This window comes from Carassius auratus, chromosome 36 (genome assembly GCF_003368295.1).
Source record: "Carassius auratus strain Wakin chromosome 36, ASM336829v1, whole genome shotgun sequence".
Lineage (NCBI taxonomy): Eukaryota > Metazoa > Chordata > Actinopteri > Cypriniformes > Cyprinidae > Carassius > Carassius auratus.
Window position 1 is genome coordinate 18,305,308 of NC_039278.1, and position 20,692 is coordinate 18,325,999.

Sequence of the window (20,692 nt, forward strand, 5' to 3'; positions counted from 1 at the left end):
ATTTCAAGAGTTTTTTTTTTTTTTTTTTAATTCTGATGGTTACGACTTACAGCTTAGGAAAATAAAAAAAAAATCATTATCTAAAAAAATGTAATATTTCATTTTGAGCTTGATTAGTTTGATTAATTTTGAGTATAAATACTGGGATTCTCTTGGGCTAGTTTAGAACATGCAAGCACAATTATGGGAAAGACTACTGAACTTGACAGTTGTCCAGAAGACAATCAACCCCCTCCACAGGGAGGGTAAGCCACAGAAGGTCACTGCTGAAAGGGTTGGCTGTTCACAGAGTGCTGTATTGAAATACATTCATAGAAAGTTGACTGGAAGGAAAATGTGTGGTAGGTAGGAAAAGGTGCACAAGCAACAGGGATGACCACAGCCTTGGGAAGATGGTAAGGAAAAGTTGATTCAAGGGTGGACTGAAGTCAGAGTCAGCGCATCAAGAGTCACCACACTCAGACGTCTTCAGGAAAAGAGCTACTGCTGTTAAATCCACAGAACCAAGCCACTCCTGAACCAGAAAAAACATCAAAAGCATTTCACCTGGGGTAAGGAGAAAAAGAACTGGACTGTTGCTCAGTGGTCCACAGTCCTCTTTTCAAAAGAAAGTAAATTTAGCATTTCATTTGGAAATCAAGGTCTGGAGTCTGGAGGAAGACTGGAGAGGCACAGAATCCAAAGTCCAGTGTGAGGTTTCTGAAGTCAGAGATGATTTGGGTGCTGTGACGTCTGCTGGTGGTGCTCCATTGTGTTTTATCAAGTCCAAAGTCAATTTATCCATCTACCAGGAGATTTTGGAGCACTTATATAACTTATTTAATATAAGAAATTTTGCTTTTTTTAAATTAAATTAAACTTTTCCATGATATTCAAACTTTTTGAGATGCACCTGTACATACAAAAATGTTTATTAATTAACCTTTAAAATCTTAATTTTGTCTAAAATAGGCTGATAAAGCTTCTGGTTACGCATAACTACCGTAATTCCTTTAAGTGGAAATCTCTTTCTGATATCTTTGCACTTTGCATCGTTATTGTTAAATAAATCTAAAACTATACAGGTGTATAAATGTTGCCTTTGCAACTATAACTGAAATAAAATAAGCTGAAGTACTAAAATGACTACAAATAAAACTGAAAGAAGAACTGAAATCTAATTAAAAATATTTAAACATAAATGACAAAAGCATAAAAATTCTAATTAAAATGAATGCTGAAAATATATTTAAAAAAAAACAAATTAAAATGCTGTAATCATATAAATCATTTAAATCGTCTAAATGAAAATATGAAATGTAACAACTAACTGAAATAAGTTGTAGTAAAATGACTTAAAAAATACAACTGAAATAAAAATAAAGCTAAAAAGAAATACTAACAAAAAAACTAATATAAATGACAAATGTGTATACAATTTAAAATGAAAAAAAAAACATCATACTAATATAGTTTATAAATAACACTAAAACATTGATTTTCACACTGTCAGAAAAAAACTAATTCATATGTTTACCTTCATATAATAATGGTTAGAGTTAGTATGTCAAGTCAAGATTTAAGTTATATTTAACCCAGAACTTTCCTTTGAATAGCCAATTAGACTTGTCTAAACCTTGAAGATGACACAGCTTCCCAAAAAAGGGAAAATACATTGGAAAATAGCATTTTTCAGTTATTCAAAAAATATAATCTAAATTTGACCAACTTTGACCATCTATATGGTATGAGAGAAGCTATAGTCGGATGGTCTGTGTAAATGGAAACTGTTAATGCATTAACATGATGTTGTAGATAAAGGAAATAATTTAACGCCTTTATTGGGTTGAAGGTGGCGGCAGAAAAATCAAGGATGAGCCCTTGCAAGGGAAAATAATGTTATAATTCCCCAAAACAGACATCTCCCTTCAAAAAAAAAAAGAGAGAGAGAGAACAAGAAACTGAAGATCTTACATGACAGTACTAGTGGAAACACTGTAAATCAGGATGCTCTCGATGTGATATTAAAAAAGAAGTACCTACGTGATCATTCAGAAACTGCTACAAAGTTTAGAGTATTGATAAGTCCAGATACTAAGCGAGCACCTGATAGTTCAAGAAAGCCTACATGAGCTACTAAGTAGAGGGAACAAAAATAATGCATAAAGTACTTAAGACCAGAAGTAAAAAGGCTAGATGATGTCAAGGAAATTCACTCCATGTGGTAGATTAACATGACCCTTTTTGAAAAGAAACTTAAGCACAGTCCCAATTAATGAGAGTTGAAGCCTTCAATGACGTATCGGTAAAATGATGTCCAGATAGCTTCATTTCGACAGGAAGCGATCAGCTGCCAGTTTTTTATGGACAGTAACACCTGTCCTCAGCGATTTAGCTTATCAACCGTGACACGGCACTAAGTAGAAAAAATGCATTGATCTAATGCAAAAAGCACATTACGACAACATAAAGGAAACAATTCTCTTTGTGTGATTACTGATCGAAGAGAAAATTGTTTCTAGCTTATATGTTTTACAGTACAAAAGTTCATCCATACATGTAGTGATGTTATCCACGGCCCCATACAGACACGGGACCCCTGGTTTGGCATTCGCTCTCAATAGACTGAGAGAGATGAGGCACGAGAAAAAAAAAATGTGGAGAGCAACTTGATGCATAATTAGCCTTCAGCTGGCGCAGGGATGTGATTGGGCCATGAAAATTACAGGTATTTCAACGCGATTGGGTTTGCACGAAAAGGAAGGGGCGGGGACTAAAATGTTTGCATAAAACATAACATAAAAAAGTAAAATATATTCTAAAACACTGTGACATGTCACAAATAACTGCATCAGACCTAATTTTGCATTCTGTAATAATTCATTTTAAAAGCGCTGTACTCCAGCAGAGTACTTTAATAAGGTGAATCTCACGAGAAATGTCAAATAAAATTATTTGAATGAAATAAAATGACTTCTTTCATATTGTGACATTATTTTAATGTCAATTAAGTGCATTTGTCCACCCCAATTTCTCTGCAAAGAACAATCTGATTCGCATGACTGTAAGATAAAGATAAAAAAGTCTCAATTAATTTGAACAACTAATATTACCATAATGTACACTAACAATAGTACTATATCATTTAAATATATTTTGCTGAGCAATATGGTTTTTGATTTATTTTATTTTTTTTACAATAGGGTCATGAGATGTTTTTACATTACACTGATGAAAATATGCTGCTTTTTGCATGTTTATATGGTTACTGACATTTTATAGTTTTAAATATACTTAACTGTCATAAGAACTATTCTTTATGCAACATACAAGTAAAACATTATTTTTTTATTGCATTTTGTGGGACTAAATATTGCATTTCTATAGCATTTTTCTTGAGATTCACCCTGACAGAGCCCATGCTTGATGAGCATAGCCTAAATTATAGTGCATTTCGTCTTAATTTAAGGGAAATTCTTCTTCAATCTGGTTTTAACACTCTGGTCCTTTTATGTTTTCACCTGGTTAGATCTTTAACACAATCTTCACAAACTGTACAAGAAACGCATTTCTTCAAATTAGCCTGTGTATCGCCCTTTAGATCACCAGACTTCCTGCAACCTCTGTTTAAAGGCAATAAATACAGATCTGGAAATCTGTTGCAGCTCAACCTGTAGCTCGACACCAGCGAAGGACGAAACGTGATGAAATCGACTGTGAGCTTTACTTCAGCCCACCAAAAAGCCAGAAATCTGCTTTGAGCTTAACAATCACATCCCTGAGTTTCAAGTTAGCTGACTGTAGCACCAAGATAAACGATAAAAAAGTGGGGGAAGAAACCGAGACAAGAATGAAGGCGGAAGGTTACGGGCTGTGAGCCTGTATACTGTAGGTATCATAGCTTTCCCTCTCAGACTCCAGGAATCACACTCCAGGTTTATGCGGCGATCAGACGTTTGCCCTGACCAGTCTGCCGGCACGAGGACCCCGGTGCACCTTAGTGTGTTTGGACAGGTGGTCACTCCTGGCGAACTTTTTGTCACACATTGTGCACTCATAAGGCTTGACTCCCGAGTGAGAGCGCCGATGGCGGGACAGCTCATCAGAGCGAGAGAACCTTTAATGCACAAAACACAGCAGGACATCCACATCAGCCCAAATCATTCAATCAAGGTCTTATTACAGCTTTTGATATTAATCTAAGTTGACCAATGAATAAACTTTCATCATTTAGTACTAGATAAACATTTTCTAAAAATCATTTTATTGAAATTGCTCTCACAAAGAGATATTTCTAGATATTTCTCAATATTTTGAGCATTGCTACAAAACAACAAAAAAAAAAAGTAAAAATTATAATTATATAATATATATATATATATACACATTTATATTAATAATGACATTTCATTATTTTTAAATTTCCTTATATTTACACGTTTTGCACCAAATACACTACCATTCAAAAAAACTGGGGCCAACTTTTAATACTTTTTATTTTTATTAATACTTCAATTCAGCAAGGACACATTTAATTGATCAAAAGTAACAGTAAATATATTTTTAATGCCACAAAAGATTTCTAAATCATATAAATGCAGTTATTTCTAACTTTATAATGATCAAGGAATCCTGAAAAAAAGGATCATGCTTTCTACAAAAATATGAAGCAGCACCTTTTTTTTTCTTTTAAACACGCACATATTTCTGGTCAGATAAATGCATCCTTGTTAATCATAAGAGACATCTTTCAAAAACATTTTAAAAAGTCTTGTGCAATCCAATGCTACCAGGCATTAGCAATGGCTTGTTCAGCCTAGATGACATCAGCCAAAGAGAAAAGTTGTTTCAAAGATGGGGAAGGTTTTTATGAAATATTAAGACATTTTGTGCTCCAACGAATATTACACAATAAGACCAAAACAGTGTAAAATGACACTTTTATCTTGTGTAGAGCTACTTTATAGTTGAACTATAGCAACATTTACATTGTTATTTAACTAATCTGAATCATCACTAAACTAAACTGAACTGAATAATGACACTTTGTCTTTTTAGAGCTGCTAAAATTGTATTGTACTTTAATATGTTTCGTGTTTATTACTGTGCAACTGCATTGAAACGATCTGTACTGTATTAAACGCTACTGAAATAAATGTGACTTGACTGTTAAGAAAGCAAAGAGAATTCATTTTAATCATCTGGCTTTCAAGTCGATTATTTTCTAGTTTCGACACTCACCTCCAGCCACAGTCTGGCCAGCTGCACAGGTAGGGTTTCTCTCCTGTGTGTCTGCGGAAATGAGCCTTCAGGTGGCTGCTCTTGGTGTACATCTTCTCACACCCAGGGTGAGAGCATTTATGTACCCGCAAGGTTTCCGTGGAGGACCTGGATGGACGTGGTGTGATGGCTTTGACCAGGCCTGTGCCCGCTATTCCGACCGCCCTGATGGCAATAGGCAAGGGAGCGATCTTCACATACTTTTGGTCTTGGTTGACGGCCTCACCAACAATGGGGAGGAGAGTTGCTGAGGGCACCTGCGGTGAAAGGAGGGTAATGTTCTGTGCCCCTTGGACACCAAGCACCAGATGGGCCACCTGAAGCCCACTGGCCACACCCGATTGGGTGTCTGGCTGTGGGAGGGTGTGGCTTAGCTGGAGAGGTTGCAATTGAAACACAAATGGAGCACCAATGAGCAACGGCGTAGCACTAGCCGTGGTGTTAACACTCTGAGCGTTAGGAGACATTGTCATCGGGCTGAATTTCGGCTCTATGTCAACGGGGGAAGACGGCTGTATGGGAGGCTCATCCTCCTTTGCCTTTTCCTCTGGACTAAGAGGAGCATCACTTAAAAGCTCCATCTTCTCCAACAAGAACTCCTCAATGTCCTCCAGGGTTGGAGAAAAGGTGCTGGAGAGCTGGGGTATAAAATCAGGCATCCTGGGCGGCTGAGTCAACATCTCCTCCGTGGAGTCGAAAAAGATCTGCAGCGGCCCATCGTCCTCGTCTTCCAACCCAGGGCTGTAGTCGAGCTGAGCTCCAGCATCTCCGGTTTCGGGACTGGAGCATGAGATGGAGCTGCCCCTCTCGCTGCTCTCACTGCCTGCCACTTCCACGAAGGGCAAGGTGGCCAAGGCATGGTCCGCAAACGATTCATTAGCAGTGGCCACCACTTTGTCACTTATGGAGACCATTTGTTGGTGTGCAGATCAGAGGAAGGCTGAAGGTGTTGCCACGATTTGTAAACACTGCAAAAAAAAGAAGAAGTTAGAAATGGAATAACCAGGATAAGTAGTGCAGTGGCACGATAAAGTATTTGGACACTTTAGACATAAAAAATGTAAGTGAATACATTTCCAGGTCACATTCCACACAAAAAAAACCATGATGAAAAAAGTATATAATATTATTTATACTTCATATACATGACATACATATATTTCATATACATATACACACACTTACATAATATTAATATAGATAGATAGATAGAAAGATAGATATAGATATATTATATATACATAAAGTACAGACCAAAAGTTTGGACACACCTTCTCATTCAAAGAGTTTTCTTTATTTTTATGACTATGAAAATTGTAGAGTCACACTGAAGGCATCAAGGGCTATTTGACCAAGAAGGAGAGTGATGGGGTGCTGCACCTGATGACCTGGCCTCCACAGTCACCGGACCTGAACCCATTCGAGATGGTTTAGGGGTGAGCTGGACCACAGACTGAAGGCAAAAGGCCAACAAGTGTTAAACATCTCTCGGGGAACTCCTTCAAGAGTGTTGAAGACCATTTCAGGTGACTACCTCTTGAAGCTCATCAAGAGAACGCCAAGAGTGTGCAGAGCAGTAATCAAAGCAAAAGGTGGCTACTTTGAAGAACCTACAATATGACATATTTTCAGTTTTTTTTTTTTTACACTTTTTTGTTATGTATATAATTCCATTTATAATTCCACATATGTTAATTCATAGTTGTGATGCCTTCAGTGTGAATCTACAATTTTCATAGTCATGAAAATAAAGAAAACTCTTTGAATGAGAAGGTGTGTCCAAACTTCTGGTCTGTACAGTACACACACACACACACACACACATACATATATATTTACAATAAAAGTTAATTAATTATTCACAAATTATTGGCAGGATATTTGTTTATCTAGTACTACATGATGAAACCTTATTCATTGGTCAACTTAGATTAACATCAAAAGCTTAAAATATATATATATATATATATATATATATATATATATATATATATATATATATATTTTTTTTTTTTTTTTTTTAAAGTAATATATAAAACAATTGGACAACTTTTGATTCATAACTTAATTCTACATCCGATACGAATCACCTTAAGGTCAGATGGTCTGTATGTAGTTAGGTTAGCTTACAATTGTTGTAATGTTTTAATCTGATGCAATGAAAAAAAAATGCTTTTTGATAAGGGTCCAAACCGTTCTGGGGGCAATATTTACATGCGCCCATGCTCATCATCACAATGTTTGCAGACATTAAAGCACCGAGGTTTATGGGATGGAAAGAGGAGGGGCTGTTGAAAACACCATCACAACATAAATCACAATGCACACTTAACCAATTACAAGAGGAACGACATAATAAAACTGGCAACAACAGAGCAGCAATGCTCAACTATAGCACACACACACACACACGAGGCTCTAGACATGTGTTTCACAAAAGTGCGTCAGCAGGGCAGGAAAACAGGCCTGCACACATGCTCCAACACACAGGCGACAAAAACAGCGGCTTTTGGACAACACGGCCACAACATTCTCAGAAACAGGTGTCAAGTTCATCAAAGTCGGGTCGTTTAGATCGAATCTGACCCTCTGTTAAAAAAAATCGACTTCGGGTTGGTTTACAGAACGTAAAACGATATACGTAGCCTCATTACCTTGTGTAAATATGGATTGAAATGTCCAGATTGTGGATGTGCGAAATAGGATGAATCCAGATGCCCCTTTCAATGTTATTGTTGGGAAGAACATCGTCCTTGCCACGGTTCCATGTTGGCATTTCTCACAGAGGTCTGTCACATGACACGCATCGAAATGCACTCTAGGGCACGGATCCGATTCCTCGCTTCTGATTGGTTGTGTGGCGGAGGCTCGCCCTAAAACGAGGTACGTCATTGGTTAGAGTAAATGGCTGCATGAATTATTTATAAGTACAGGAAAAACATCCAACGAAAGCAAAGGGGAAAAAAATTACAGCTTTTGATGCATTTATGCACATTTATATGTATTGCATGCAAGCAAAATATTTAACCTATTCAAACCCGAAATATGTTCTAGAACCATAGAAATATAACCATGCTTTTAATGCATGCATAATAAAAAAGTAAAATCCAAATGATTTCTAGAAAATGTATATATACATATAATTGTAAAGTATATATAATTTTGTGTTAAAATATAAATATTAATTTTTTTATAATTTTCATAGTTACTTTAAATATCATTGTAAACACTTTTATTTTTCTTGTGGCCATGCATATAAAGTACTGTCCTACTGCTACTTACAGTTATGACCAAATGTTTTGGCAATGACATAAATTGTGTTCTGCAAAGTTTGCTGCTTCAATATTTGCACATTATTTTTCCACATGTTTCTATGGTATAATGAAGTTTTAAAGGCTAACTTTGCACAAGTCTTCTGCTGTCCAATCATTGTTCTTCCTGCAGAACTTCCTTGATGTTTTTCTTGGAGAAAATTGGCTTCTTGCTGCCCTTCTTGACATCAGGCAATTGCAGATGCTCTCACACCAGTTTATTTGCAGCGCTTTTCACAAAACAAATAGTTTCAAAGCAGCTTTACTGAAAATTACGTTTCTACATTATATTTAGTAGTAACTTGTCAGTGGTGACTGTCAGTTTGATGTAGATATGGCAGAAATATGGTAAAATTCAGTTAATGATGTAAATCAAACCGATGATGAACACTTAACAGCAAAGAAACATCAAACATGTAGCAAAATGTTGCAATCAAACATGTAGCAAAATTTGGTAGCATGTTGTTTCAGGGTTGGCATCATCTGAGGGCTGGAGAGGTTTGCATCATATCTCAGATCTTTGTAAGGGCTTGATCCAGACTAAAGCTTGTGTAATTCCTACCACGGTATGCCAGTCCCATGGCAGAAACAGAGAAACAAATAGAAATGTAGTGTAGCTGCTGTTCCAACCAAGCAAAAAAAGATTTTTCAACCCAAGATAAGGAGTAATGTACATTTTATCAGATATAACTGCTGTACAAGATTGTGAGATGCATTATTTGAATGCTTGGTCAAAGAGTTGCGTCTAGATTTAAACAAGAGAGTAAGTAATAATATTTTGTAACTAGGAACTTAATAGGTAGCCAGTGCAGCGAGTGTGAAATTGGGGTAATGATCATGTTTTCTTGGTAAGGACTCTAGCCACTACATTTTGGACTACCTTTAGCTTGTTTGCATTGCGATAGTCCAGTCGAGGTCATGAATGCATGAACTAGCTTTTCTGCATCAGAAACAGGTAACGTGTTTTGTAGCTTGGCAGTGTTTCTAAGATGGAAGAATGCAGTTACATGTAACATGGGAAATATGATTTTCAAATTACAAGTTGCAGAGATAATAACAGTACATGCATAGTTGCAAATTGTAATCCAATAGATTCTGTGTACTGCTTTTTGGTCCAATAAGTAATATCTCTGTCTCATCTGATTCAGTAGGAGAAAGTATGGTATGTGTGTTTCAGTTGTGTTTTTGTTTATTTTGGTGACGTATAAATAAAGTCTTCCCATCTGGCTGCACTTGAGTCTTCGCCTCTTGCGATCTGTGACACTACGTCCTTAATAACAATGGATGAAAAGTTAAGAGCCCTACTGATGATTAAGTTGTGTGAGTGTGTCCACCTTTGTGTGTGGGTCCATGTACATGCTGAATCGACAGGTAAAAAAAAGCCTCAAGTCCAAATTTTCATTTATCACCAATTAACTGTTTGACAAACACTTCCTGCTTCGATGTCCAGATCTGAATTAAAAAAAAAAAAAACTCAAACATGCTCCGAAGTCCCGATCTGAATCAACCGAGTCGCGAACAGGCTCCGAAGTGCCGATCTGAATCAACCGAGTCGCGAACATGCTCCGAAGTGCCGATCTGAATCAACCGAGTCGCGAACATGCTCCGAACTGCCGATCTGAATCAACCGAGTCGCGAACATGCTCCGAAGTGCCGATCTGAATCAACCGAGTAGCGAACAGGCTCCGAAGTGCCGATCTGAATCAACCGAGTCGCGAACAGGCTCCGAAGTGCCGATCTGAATCAACCGAGTCGCGAACATGCTCCGAAGTGCCGATCTGAATCAACCGAGTCGCGAACATGCTCCGAACTGCCGATCTGAATCAACCGAGTCGCGAACATGCTCCGAAGTGCCGATCTGAATCAACCGAGTAGCGAACAGGCTCCGAAGTGCCGATCTGAATCAACCGAGTCGCGAACAGGCTCCGAAGTGCCGATCTGAATCAACCGAGTCGCGAACATGCTCCGAAGTGCCGATCTGAATCAACGGAGTGGCGAACAGGCTCCGAAGTGCCGATCTGAATCAACCGAGTAGCGAACAGGCTCCGAAGTGCCGATCTGAATCAACCGAGTCGCGAACATGCTCCGAAGTGCCGATCTGAATCAACCGAGTCGCGAACAGGCTCCGAAGTGCCGATCTGAAGTCGCGAACAGGCTCCGAATTGCCGATCTGAAAACTTCGACCCAAGAATGTAAAAAATAACTCTATTTCTCTAATAACTCTAACTCTACAACTCTATGAAAGACTCAGATCACGTATCTAAAAATAAATCGCTATAGTAAAAGAGAAATAATAAGAGGAGTGAAGTTTATCCTACAATTCTGCTGTGTTTGGTCCTCACGCGTGTCTGACGCTCCGCGGCGCGTTTCCGCCCCTCACGCGCGTTTACAGCACTAAATTAATCATCTTTGCTAATTATTATACATTTACTTCATTGTCAGCTTCAGGTACTTCATTTATTAGCCTATTGTTCAATGAACTGTTTGAAACAAAAAAAAGGTTGTATTTCAGTAATACTTCTAAATTATCAAAATAAAATAAATAATAAAAAATATGATTTTCAGTTACAATAATTAATCCTAAATTTCTACATTAATAACTTGTTTTTAGCAACATCAGATGCACGCGCTCACAAGATCTCCCGGTTCGTACTTCTGTAGACTCACACTAAACGGTTCATTTGAATCAGTGAGTGGTCGACTCCAGAACAGCTGCAATCGGATCATTCTAATTCGTAAACGAATCGTTTGGTGCGATTTGCGATCCGATTTAAAAGTTTATTTTGAAAAGACTCAGTTCGGTCATGATGAATCAGACACCGCTTCTGCGTGTCGGAGCACGTGATATATTATAGGGAGTAACGATATGTTTTATGAAATGTAGTGAAGTTAAAAGTACGATCTTATGCTTTGGAATGTAGTGAAGTAAAAGTAAAAGTTACTCAAAATAAAACTACTCCAGTAAAGTACAGATACTTGAAAATGTACTTAAGTAAGGTACAGTAACGAAGTAAAGCTACTGTACACGACTGCTTAATATTAAGGTTTTAGTCACTGAGCACAAAGTAAGCCTGTTCTATTTTTATTTGTGTTAGCACAGTGTTATATGCATTTGTTCCATATAAACATGCCTAGACATGTCCGATAACGATCGTTCTTTAGTGTTACGATCGGGAATATTATTTAATGTTTGATTATTTACTCTTTATAAAGATGTCAATCAGTGTTATGATGTCTTACAACTTGATATTGTTCTATTAATCTGCTACAAGACCAAATGAGTGTTTAGCATTCTGTTTATGTAAATGTTACTCATATGCGCCATGATTTTATCTATATATGGAAGCTTTATGTTCATAGGGACAAACGATCACTCATGACTTCAAGTTTTCTGTGAAGTATCTGGTCTCCTTTCATTTAACTGTTCAGGAGAGAAATGCCAATGTGAATAATTATGAATGCTTTGGTTTCATTATGTAACAGTAAATGTTACTATTGTTTATATATATCTTTAGTTTATTCATTTCTATATTGTATTTATTTTTGCAGATGTTTTCACCTTTGTACATCTGTGGACCTTCCTTTTCTCTGAATACACCATTGAAAGCTAATCACCTGTCGGGGTTTACTCATCCATTACCTGATCAGAACCTAACAGTCTTAAAGTCTATCCAACACTGTACGTATACAGAGAGAACTGAATGGAAAGAGAAAAGAAGAACATGGGAAAATAAGAACCGAGTGAATGGAGCAATGGTTGGTAAATTGGTCTGCTTTGACTATGAAAAAAAAAAAGAAACCAGATGCTACAGATACACTAGATGGCAGTGGTTAATAAAGAACTGACCAGTGCCACCCGTCCCAAGTCAAGAACTAACCGGCTATGATTAAAAGTGTATTATGCCATTCCTAACATAGCCAGACCTCAATTATAAAGTTCATTCTAAGTTTTAGATTTTATTTAGTTAATTTAATTTAACAAATTTACTTGCAAATGCCTTTTAAGATAGCAACATTATATCTTACATCAAACACAAAAAAAGTACCTACTGTAAAAGTACAGTACAAGGAACTATTTGAAACAAAATGCAATGAATACATTTATTTGTCTGCAATCTCAAAGATGTATCAAATAAAATAAGCCATTAAGACATCCAATCTAGTCTTTTTGTTGCTCTTTAAGCACTAACAAAGAAAACAAAGAAAATAGCCCGCAAAACTTCAGACTTGTTCCTTTCTCTCTTCAGATAGTCAACGATCTCTGAACCAAACATGTAAACAGCACTTTTTTTTTAACAGGTTGTACAGGGTGTCACAAGATTTAAAACTTGAAACAATCACTCGTCCTTGCTTTAAAGCAAACATTTAGCATATTTACTTTCCTGCACTTCAATACACCCAAGTATGTTATTTCTCTGCTTTAAAGGCATACAATTGTGTAATATTGCAGATATGATATCGTCGTACTCTGCTGTTAGGATGATGAAGCAGGCAGACAAAGGTTATTCCAATAATCTAAAGTCCTTTAATTGGTTATCCTCCTCCAACGACTAAGAGCTTACACACAGCCTAACATCTACATTAACTGACAAACACAAAGAGAAAAAAGAGAGAGACTTAATAAGACCACTAATGAGGGTAAAACAGATGCTGGTATGTACTGTTAATAAACTTAACAAAGTAATGAGCAAAACCAAAAATGGGCAAACAGGAACCTGAAGGGGAAACAGAAAAGAACAGGAACTAAATATATTGGTAAAAAGCAAGGGAACACAGACAGACACAGTAAGCGCAGGTTAGATAACAATAGTTCCAGCAAATAAATCAATGCTCAAATAAGACTTTTTATATATATGCATGACCATATATTGTTTGTTGAAAATCATATAGCTTAAGGTTTTTTTTTGTTTTTCCAATAAATTACTTAAATTACATAAGGCATTTAATTGCACATTACCATCGCTCTTTCCAAAACTACTAAACAGAACCAGCTGCCCTTTATAGTTTTTTGTAACTATCCAGAGTCTCTTTTGGGAACATCCCTGTCATCTTGCATCAATATCCGCCTTCTCAAAGACAATCTTACTGGAGAAATACACAGCCACCAGACTCAACAAAGATGCACAGGCCATGTATGCGGTCACACTGTGGAAGAGTTGGACGATGGAGCCCATGAAGAGGGACGGGACCACCTGAGACAGCAGGTAGGCACTGTCTAAAATGGCGATGTCTGTGCCCATGCCTCTTTGGGCTGAGGGTTGTGTGTCCATGGTGAAAGACACATGCAGATCATGTGGTTGTGAGTTTTTTATATTGCTATGGAAGGGTATCGTACCTGGATACCCATTGACGCACCCATTAGCTCTTTTCTGCTTAGTCGAGGATGGCATCTCTGATCTGATTAGCATTAGATCTTCCTCCCTGAGAGGAAAATTGCTCCTTTCGGTGGAGAAAAAGACCTGGAAATTAAGAAGTGCAACTGTTTAGGATAAATACAGATATGCAAATGCATAAGCTTTGTTTGAAGCTCTTACCTGTGCATTTGAGTGGTATAAACATGTGAGTGTGTATGGCAGAATTTGCAGGGTGCAGAAGGTGTATCCTGTAGCAGCAGCCATGATGGTGACTAGTATAATGTTGTGGGATATGGTCATAATTGCTGTACTCACAGCCAGCAGAACCACGCTGCTCAGATACAGCTTCCTGGCACCGATACACAACACCATACGCTCCATTAGCAATGAGAAGATCACAGAGGTCACACATTGTAGGAAAAGACCCAGACTGGCCATTCGAACACCTGCAGTGACATAAAAATGACATTAAAACACTTAGATTCCATACATATACAAGCCATTACTTCATTGTCACATAATCCTTCATAAATCATTTTAATATGCTTCTCAAAAAAGTTTCTTATTATTATCAATGCTGAAAACAGTTGCTGCTTAGTATGTTTTATGGGATCTTTTTCAGGATTCTGTAATGGATAGCAAGTTTAAGCAAACATAATTTTTTAAAGAAGAAATTATTTTAGTAACATTATAAAAATTGTAATCAGTGTTGGGAGTGATGCATTACAAGTAAACTTTTCATAAAAAAAGTTTTTTTTTTCATGTGGTATATGAGTATATTTATTCTTGCAAGAGTGCTGTTAGCTTAGCAACATGCTAACACCAACTGAAATTAATTCAGAGTCTAGTCTCATCTTGAATATGAACACAATTTGTCTTAATAATAATAATCTCTTTTGTTTTTTTTGTTTTTTTTTTTAACAGACTTTTGTGTTGGTTAAATGTAAAACAAGTGAAGAAAAAAACCTGCAAGTGCATCCAGACGACATACATTTCTATTACTCTACACTCTCTCTAAAGAAAAAAAAAAAGTGTTACCCCTAAAGGGTACATAATGGGCCCCAGTTACAGCCAATATGCCTTTTTTCTAAAAATAAAAATTTCCTGAAAACTAGTTTTAAAATCATATGCATCAATCATGTGTTGCTTCTCAAGTACATTTCTCTTGTTTCAAATACTTTTAGAAATGACTTTTTTCTTTATATTCCAGATAATACGTCACCTTCATCATAGCGGATCCTTCCTGAGGAGCCTGGCTCTTCACTGGGCACCCCATTATACAATCCTTCTCCAACAAAGTCAGTGTAGAAAAGCATAAAGGACATAAGTGCCATCCAACTGCACAGCTCCGCGACAAACAGCCTTGCAATGACTTTTGGCATGCGACTGCACAGCGAGTAGAGTCGGGGAACCACAGAAACGAGACTAGAGTACGTCCTTCGGAAAAGCAGAAATCTGGGGAATGCCACACAAGGGCAGCAGTAAGTCTTTAGTTTTTCAGGCTTTCTGGACACCTCAGCTTCCCCCAACCTTTCTCGTACTGTCTTCTCCTCAGAGATGAAGGTTGTACCCATCAAACAGGAGAGAAAAATGAAGGTCAGAACAATGTAGATGAAGGCTTCTTGTCCACCCAAGTAGACCACAGTGTCCGAAGTTGTCCAGTCAACCGCGGGCAGCAGGTAGCCAATGCATCCGCCCAGACTGAGCATGAGGGAGTAGACGGAAAAAGCCTTGCGACTCTCTTCCTCTCCAGGAAAGAGGTCAGAGACCAAGGCCTCTAAAGGGGTGAAGCAAGCCTGACCACAGAATTCCACCAAACAAATGGCAAGGACCAGCAGTGGGACCTTCAGCCAATGCTGCTGTCGTTTTGTGAGCAGGGTGAAGAGGGTGGACGTCTGAGGGATGATCAAGAGTCCGAGCAGGACGCCCATGCACAAAACCCATATGAAGGGACGCCGGCGACCATATTTACTTCTCCAACTATCACTCGCCGAACCAATTAGAGGCACCGCGATCAGCCCCAGGACTGGGCCCACAGCTGAAATAAAAACATCAAATGTAAATGCAGTCTGGACGTGTCTGCTAAATGCATATATATGATACTATTTTCTTCTGTAGAAATGTTATACAACACAGTACAATGACAAATTAATTTATTTAATTAGTATTTTAATTGATAATTTTTATAATTGAATTAAAACGTGTTCCTGTGGCTAAAGTGGTAGAGCACTGAGTTAGCAGCGCAAGGTTGTGGGTTCAATTCCCAGGGAACAAAACATTTATAACCTGAATGCACTGTTTGGATTTAATTTAATTACATTTAAATGTGTTTAATGCATACTTTATAATGAATTTAATTAACAACCAATTTTTTAAACATTTTTTTAAATACTATTATAATTAGAATACAGTTGCTTTTACATTTCAGTAAAGTAGTCCCTCACAAGGAGATACATATTTAAGTGCCCTTAGCATTAAAAAGTTTCAAAAGCCCCAGAGGTAGAGGTGATGAAAGCATTGACGTGGCTCAGTAATTGAGTCAGATGTAAGCATTTACATGTAAACTTAACTTAAAGCTGCAGTAGGTAACTTTTGTAAAAATATATTTTTTACATATTTGTTAAACCTGTCATTATGCCCTGACAGTAGAATATGAGACAGATAATCTGTGAAAAAATCAAGCTCCTCTGGCTCCTCCCAGTGGTCATATTGCCATTTGCTGAATATACATCGCTCCCGTTAAGAAACAACCAATCAGAGCTGCGGTCCGTAACTTTGTTTCTGTTCAAAATGTAGAAAAATTTATATAATAAGCGAGTACACCATGAATCCATTTTCCAAACCGTGTTTTTAGCTTGTCCTGAATCACTAGGGTGCACCTATAATAAGTGTTTATATTCGGCCTATTTTAGATTTCTTCGGGGATACCGCGGCGGAGTAACTCAGTACCTTTGTGATTCTTCATAGACATAAACAGAGAGAAGTAGTTCCGGCTACGATGTTCTTCCGCAAGACACAAGCAGTTCTGTTTATTAACCGCTAGAGCGTCAAAAGTTCCCTACTGCAGCTTTAAGTTACGCAATGTTGGCGGAATGAACAGTTCCCACGTTAAAATGCATCTGAAATAAAAGTGAGTCATTTGTTTCAGTAAGCAGTCTGGCAGATTTGGTTAATTTTAGTTCATTCGGTAAACAATTGGTCAAATGATTCACCATTGCTGGTTCAAATCAACTTGTGCATACATTTGAACGATTCTTTTCATGTGTCATGTGTTCGTGAATCGAACTGCGCACGTATCGCTTTATGTTTGTTTTTACGTCAGCGTTCAAGGAGCGGCAAAAAGACAGGACGACACACCTTCTGGTGTCTTGTCAGAAACATCATTTAACTTAAATACAATATATGACATTTAACAAACTTGTTAACTTGAGTTTGACAACTCATGTTTTACATATTTCTGATATGCAGAAGCATTATCATACTCATATTTGTAGGCTACTAGCCTACATTCTTTTAAATTTCAAAACCACTGAAAGCCTTGAAGCTCATGATAATCTCATCTGAAGTTCCAACACCTTTAAAATGTTTGTTCGTCAGTCCAGATATGTAATTAGTCGGCTACACTACTGAAACAACTTTGACAGTGATCTCTTTTGGAGTGACTCACCCAATACCATAGTCATGAATCGTTCTTCCACCCCTGCCTCCAGCAGCATAGGTGGGATGTAGATGGTCCCAGCAGCCAAGCATACCTCCAGGCCACATGTCAATGCATTAATCAAGAACAACTGTGAGATCCTGCCATGCATGTCCAGATTCTCCTCTCTTTCACCTCTTCAAACTCTGCAGTGATGAAAGAAGCTGTTTGACCATTTATTAATGCACATGTCCAATATTATGTCTTCTGTTGCGTGCTCTTCCCGCCACAAAGCTACCAAATGGATACAGAATACACTGAATATATGAATCGTGTTCTTTTCAAAATTGCCCATTTGCTGTTTTTCTCAAGAATTTCATTAGCATTTGTATTCACGTATGCCAGTCAACTTCCCATGCTGACAAAGATTAGAAAATCAGCCGTGTGATTACGACCGTTGACACCAGGATGTGTGGCAGAATAAAACACCCCTTTAGTCAACAGTGTGTTTGTTCAGGACTATAAAATATTGATACGTTTCTTAGCAAGCAGCAGCTGATCTTTGAACTTAAAGGCACTACATCTATTAGAGCAGTTTTATGATTGTGGACATAACACAGCCTTGATTGTTATGAAAAATTTTGAATGCATGGCAACAATAAACAACAAATGTATCAATCATTTCTACAGCATAGGCAATTTGTTTGGGCATGAATCTGCTTTTATTATTACCATTTTTTTAAATGTAGTTGATTAAATTTCATTGTATGCTCTCTCTCTCTCTCTCTCTCTCTCTCTTCTTTCTCTCTCTCTCTATCTATATCTATATATATATATATATATATTGGATTTTTCCTGATTTGTATATTGTATACTGTTGGTGTTATTAATTGATTCATTATTAAGTGATGCATTAAACTAACCAATAATGATAGTAAAGATAAAAATATGTCTTAATTTTATATATATATATATATATATATATATATATATATATATATATATATATATATATATAAAATACAGTTTTCTTTAACTTTCAGTATATCAAAGAATGTATGTACCAATAAAAAAAAAAAAATATATAATATATATATATATATATATATATATATATATATATATATATATATATTAAGCCGCAATGATTATAATAATAAAAAAAAAATTAATTTATTTTTTTAGCAGCAGAAAATCAGCATTAGAATGATTTCTGAAGTATCACCTGCCACTGAGGACTGATGCTGAAAATTCAGCTTTATCACCACAACACCAATATGAAAGGGGACACCAGCGACCAAATTTACTTCTCAAACTATCACTCACCAAACCAATTATAGTTTTTTTTTTAATTTCTCAAATGAATGCAGCTTAAATAACAAATTTTAAGTTAGTGTACATTTTAAAACATTCACATTTTAAAATATGACTAGATGTTGTATATAAATACTGTGAGGTCCCTTATGTTCTGAACCTGTTTTTCTGAATATAGCAAGCTCATTGACAGTTACAGCATCCTGTCACAATGATTTGACAGATTATTGAGACGGAAGGATACATATCTTTAAGTGCAACATGTACAAACAGGAGTGACTCTTTTATTTAGCTGTCAGCCACATACACTGGACTCCTGCCTCAGCTAAGAGTAAAAGGTTGAAACATAACTGAGTTAAGAAAAGGTTTTAGACAGGAACAAGCGCTGAAGCGCGTCACATTTTACCTGACGCTGCCTCTGACAGGGAATTTCAGCTCCTGGAATTTTTTGGTTTCTTAAATTGACATTCTGTATGCATGAATACACCTGTTTTAGGATAAATTAATAAGCATATTAACATTAAATAACATTTTTAAATTGATCATTTTTATTTGTCTGTAAAGAAATACAACTAATCACCCAATATTTACTCAATTATTCATGACATTTAAAGGTAATAAATTAAAACGAATAAATGCCAAAAATACAAAGACAGTGCTCTGTTTTATGATTTAATGTCTACAGGTGCAACATCAGCAACACATCATCAAACTGTTACAAAAACAATACGTACGTTTGATATCCATCTGAAAGTGTGATTTGGAGTGCCGTCTGCTGTGGTTTTATTGATTCCCGTGTGAATGTGTAGAAAGTGCAGTGACATCAGTAGAAGTTTGAAGAGCCGTTCCAGGAGCGCTGCAGGAAGTGGGCGGGATGAGCTGAGAACACACACGTATAGAAAGCCACATCACAGAGGCTCTGCTTAGAAGGTCATGAATTAAAGCCATTTAAGTCAAGCACAAAATGTGTGTCTGCTTTCATGTATGATGATTTCCTTAATGGATTATTTGGCATGTGAAGCTTTAGTCTGAGAGTTTGTAAGGGGAAAGACTTTCAGGAATCTGTCTAATGAATACGAAGTCAGAAAACTGCACTTATATTTACTGTACAAGATGCATTAGATGGAGTTCAGTATGGCAGGATGATGATGTCAGTGTTTAATATGGGATCTGAACTACTCACCTACACATGGAAAAAAAGTGGAGGGTTTTTTTGACATTTTTCTTTTGTGAAAGTTTTCTGTTTTATCGGTTGTGTATACAGGTTGGAGGAGTTTTTTCACATTTACAGGGTCACACATTTATATTTATGCATTGTAATGATGCTTTTATTCATTATTAATTTGCTTTTAAATAGTTTAAATATTATTTGAAAAACAGGAAACACGTAGGCCTATTAAGAAATGCTTTTTGGACACACACACACACACACACACAAACATAATTTCACACACTACGTTTAAAAGTCTTGTTTGTTTCTTTTGTAACTTGACATTTTTCACACTATAAGTTTAACACAACCAGCCTCTTCTTTTTTTAGTGTTTTGCCACACTTCAACTTCCTTTTTTTTTTTTTTTTAGAAACTTAATGTCATTTAGTTTTATTCTAAAGACAGTCAGCACATTTTATTTGAGGAAATTACAATGTGATGATAATTATTGTTAAATGAATTCTTTTTGTAGCAAGGACAATAGTGTACATTTTACTAATGCAATATATATCGTTAACGTCTTTGAATGGTCTCTGACTAGCACAACGGTGGTTGAAGGAGTTGGAACACTGCCACCATGTGTTGGAATTTAGTATCGCAACTACT

General features: G+C 36.8%; 2 protein-coding genes across 3 annotated transcripts; both read right to left on the bottom strand.

Moving 5' to 3' along the window:
* Nucleotides 1–1,783: 1,783 nt before the first annotated feature.
* LOC113055504 (Krueppel-like factor 15) lies at nucleotides 1,784–8,094 on the bottom strand. Its single transcript, XM_026221867.1, has 3 exons — nucleotides 7,914–8,094; nucleotides 5,221–6,227; nucleotides 1,784–4,096 (listed from the first exon to the last, which is right to left on the bottom strand). The coding sequence occupies exons 2-3, from the start codon at nucleotides 6,171–6,173 to the stop codon at nucleotides 3,928–3,930; spliced, it is 1,122 nt and encodes a 373-aa protein (XP_026077652.1). The 5' UTR covers nucleotides 6,174–6,227; nucleotides 7,914–8,094; the 3' UTR covers nucleotides 1,784–3,927.
* Nucleotides 8,095–12,657: 4,563 nt separating this feature from the next.
* On the bottom strand, nucleotides 12,658–19,896 carry LOC113055505 (solute carrier family 45 member 3). Of its 2 annotated transcripts, XM_026221868.1 has the most exons (6): nucleotides 19,610–19,896; nucleotides 19,282–19,362; nucleotides 17,592–17,767; nucleotides 15,147–15,962; nucleotides 14,105–14,370; nucleotides 13,616–14,029 (listed from the first exon to the last, which is right to left on the bottom strand). In XM_026221868.1, exons 3-6 carry the CDS (start codon nucleotides 17,731–17,733, stop codon nucleotides 13,616–13,618), a joined length of 1,638 nt encoding a protein of 545 aa, XP_026077653.1. In that variant the 5' UTR covers nucleotides 17,734–17,767; nucleotides 19,282–19,362; nucleotides 19,610–19,896. The 2 variants fall into 2 exon arrangements, with proteins under 2 accessions (XP_026077654.1, XP_026077653.1); XM_026221869.1 differs by lacking the exons at nucleotides 19,282–19,362; nucleotides 19,610–19,896 and having other exon boundaries at nucleotides 12,658–14,029; nucleotides 17,592–17,733.
* Nucleotides 19,897–20,692: the final 796 nt, after the last annotated feature.

Excerpts from the sequence above, each read along its gene's own strand:
- LOC113055504 (XM_026221867.1), bottom strand. The coding sequence starts at position 6,173 with ATGGTCTCCATAAGTGACAAAGTGGTGGCCACTGCTAATGAATCGTTT. Across the intron at positions 4,097-5,220 it reads TGGCCAGACTGTGGCTGGAG|GTTCTCTCGCTCTGATGAGC; the intron begins GTGAGTGTCGAA and ends TGTGCATTAAAG.
- LOC113055505 (XM_026221869.1), bottom strand. The coding sequence starts at position 17,733 with ATGCATGGCAGGATCTCACAGTTGTTCTTGATTAATGCATTGACATGT. Across the intron at positions 15,963-17,591 it reads ATTCATGACTATGGTATTGG|CTGTGGGCCCAGTCCTGGGG; the intron begins GTGAGTCACTCC and ends TTTTTATTTCAG. Across the intron at positions 14,371-15,146 it reads AAGGATCCGCTATGATGAAG|GTGTTCGAATGGCCAGTCTG; the intron begins GTGACGTATTAT and ends ATGTCACTGCAG.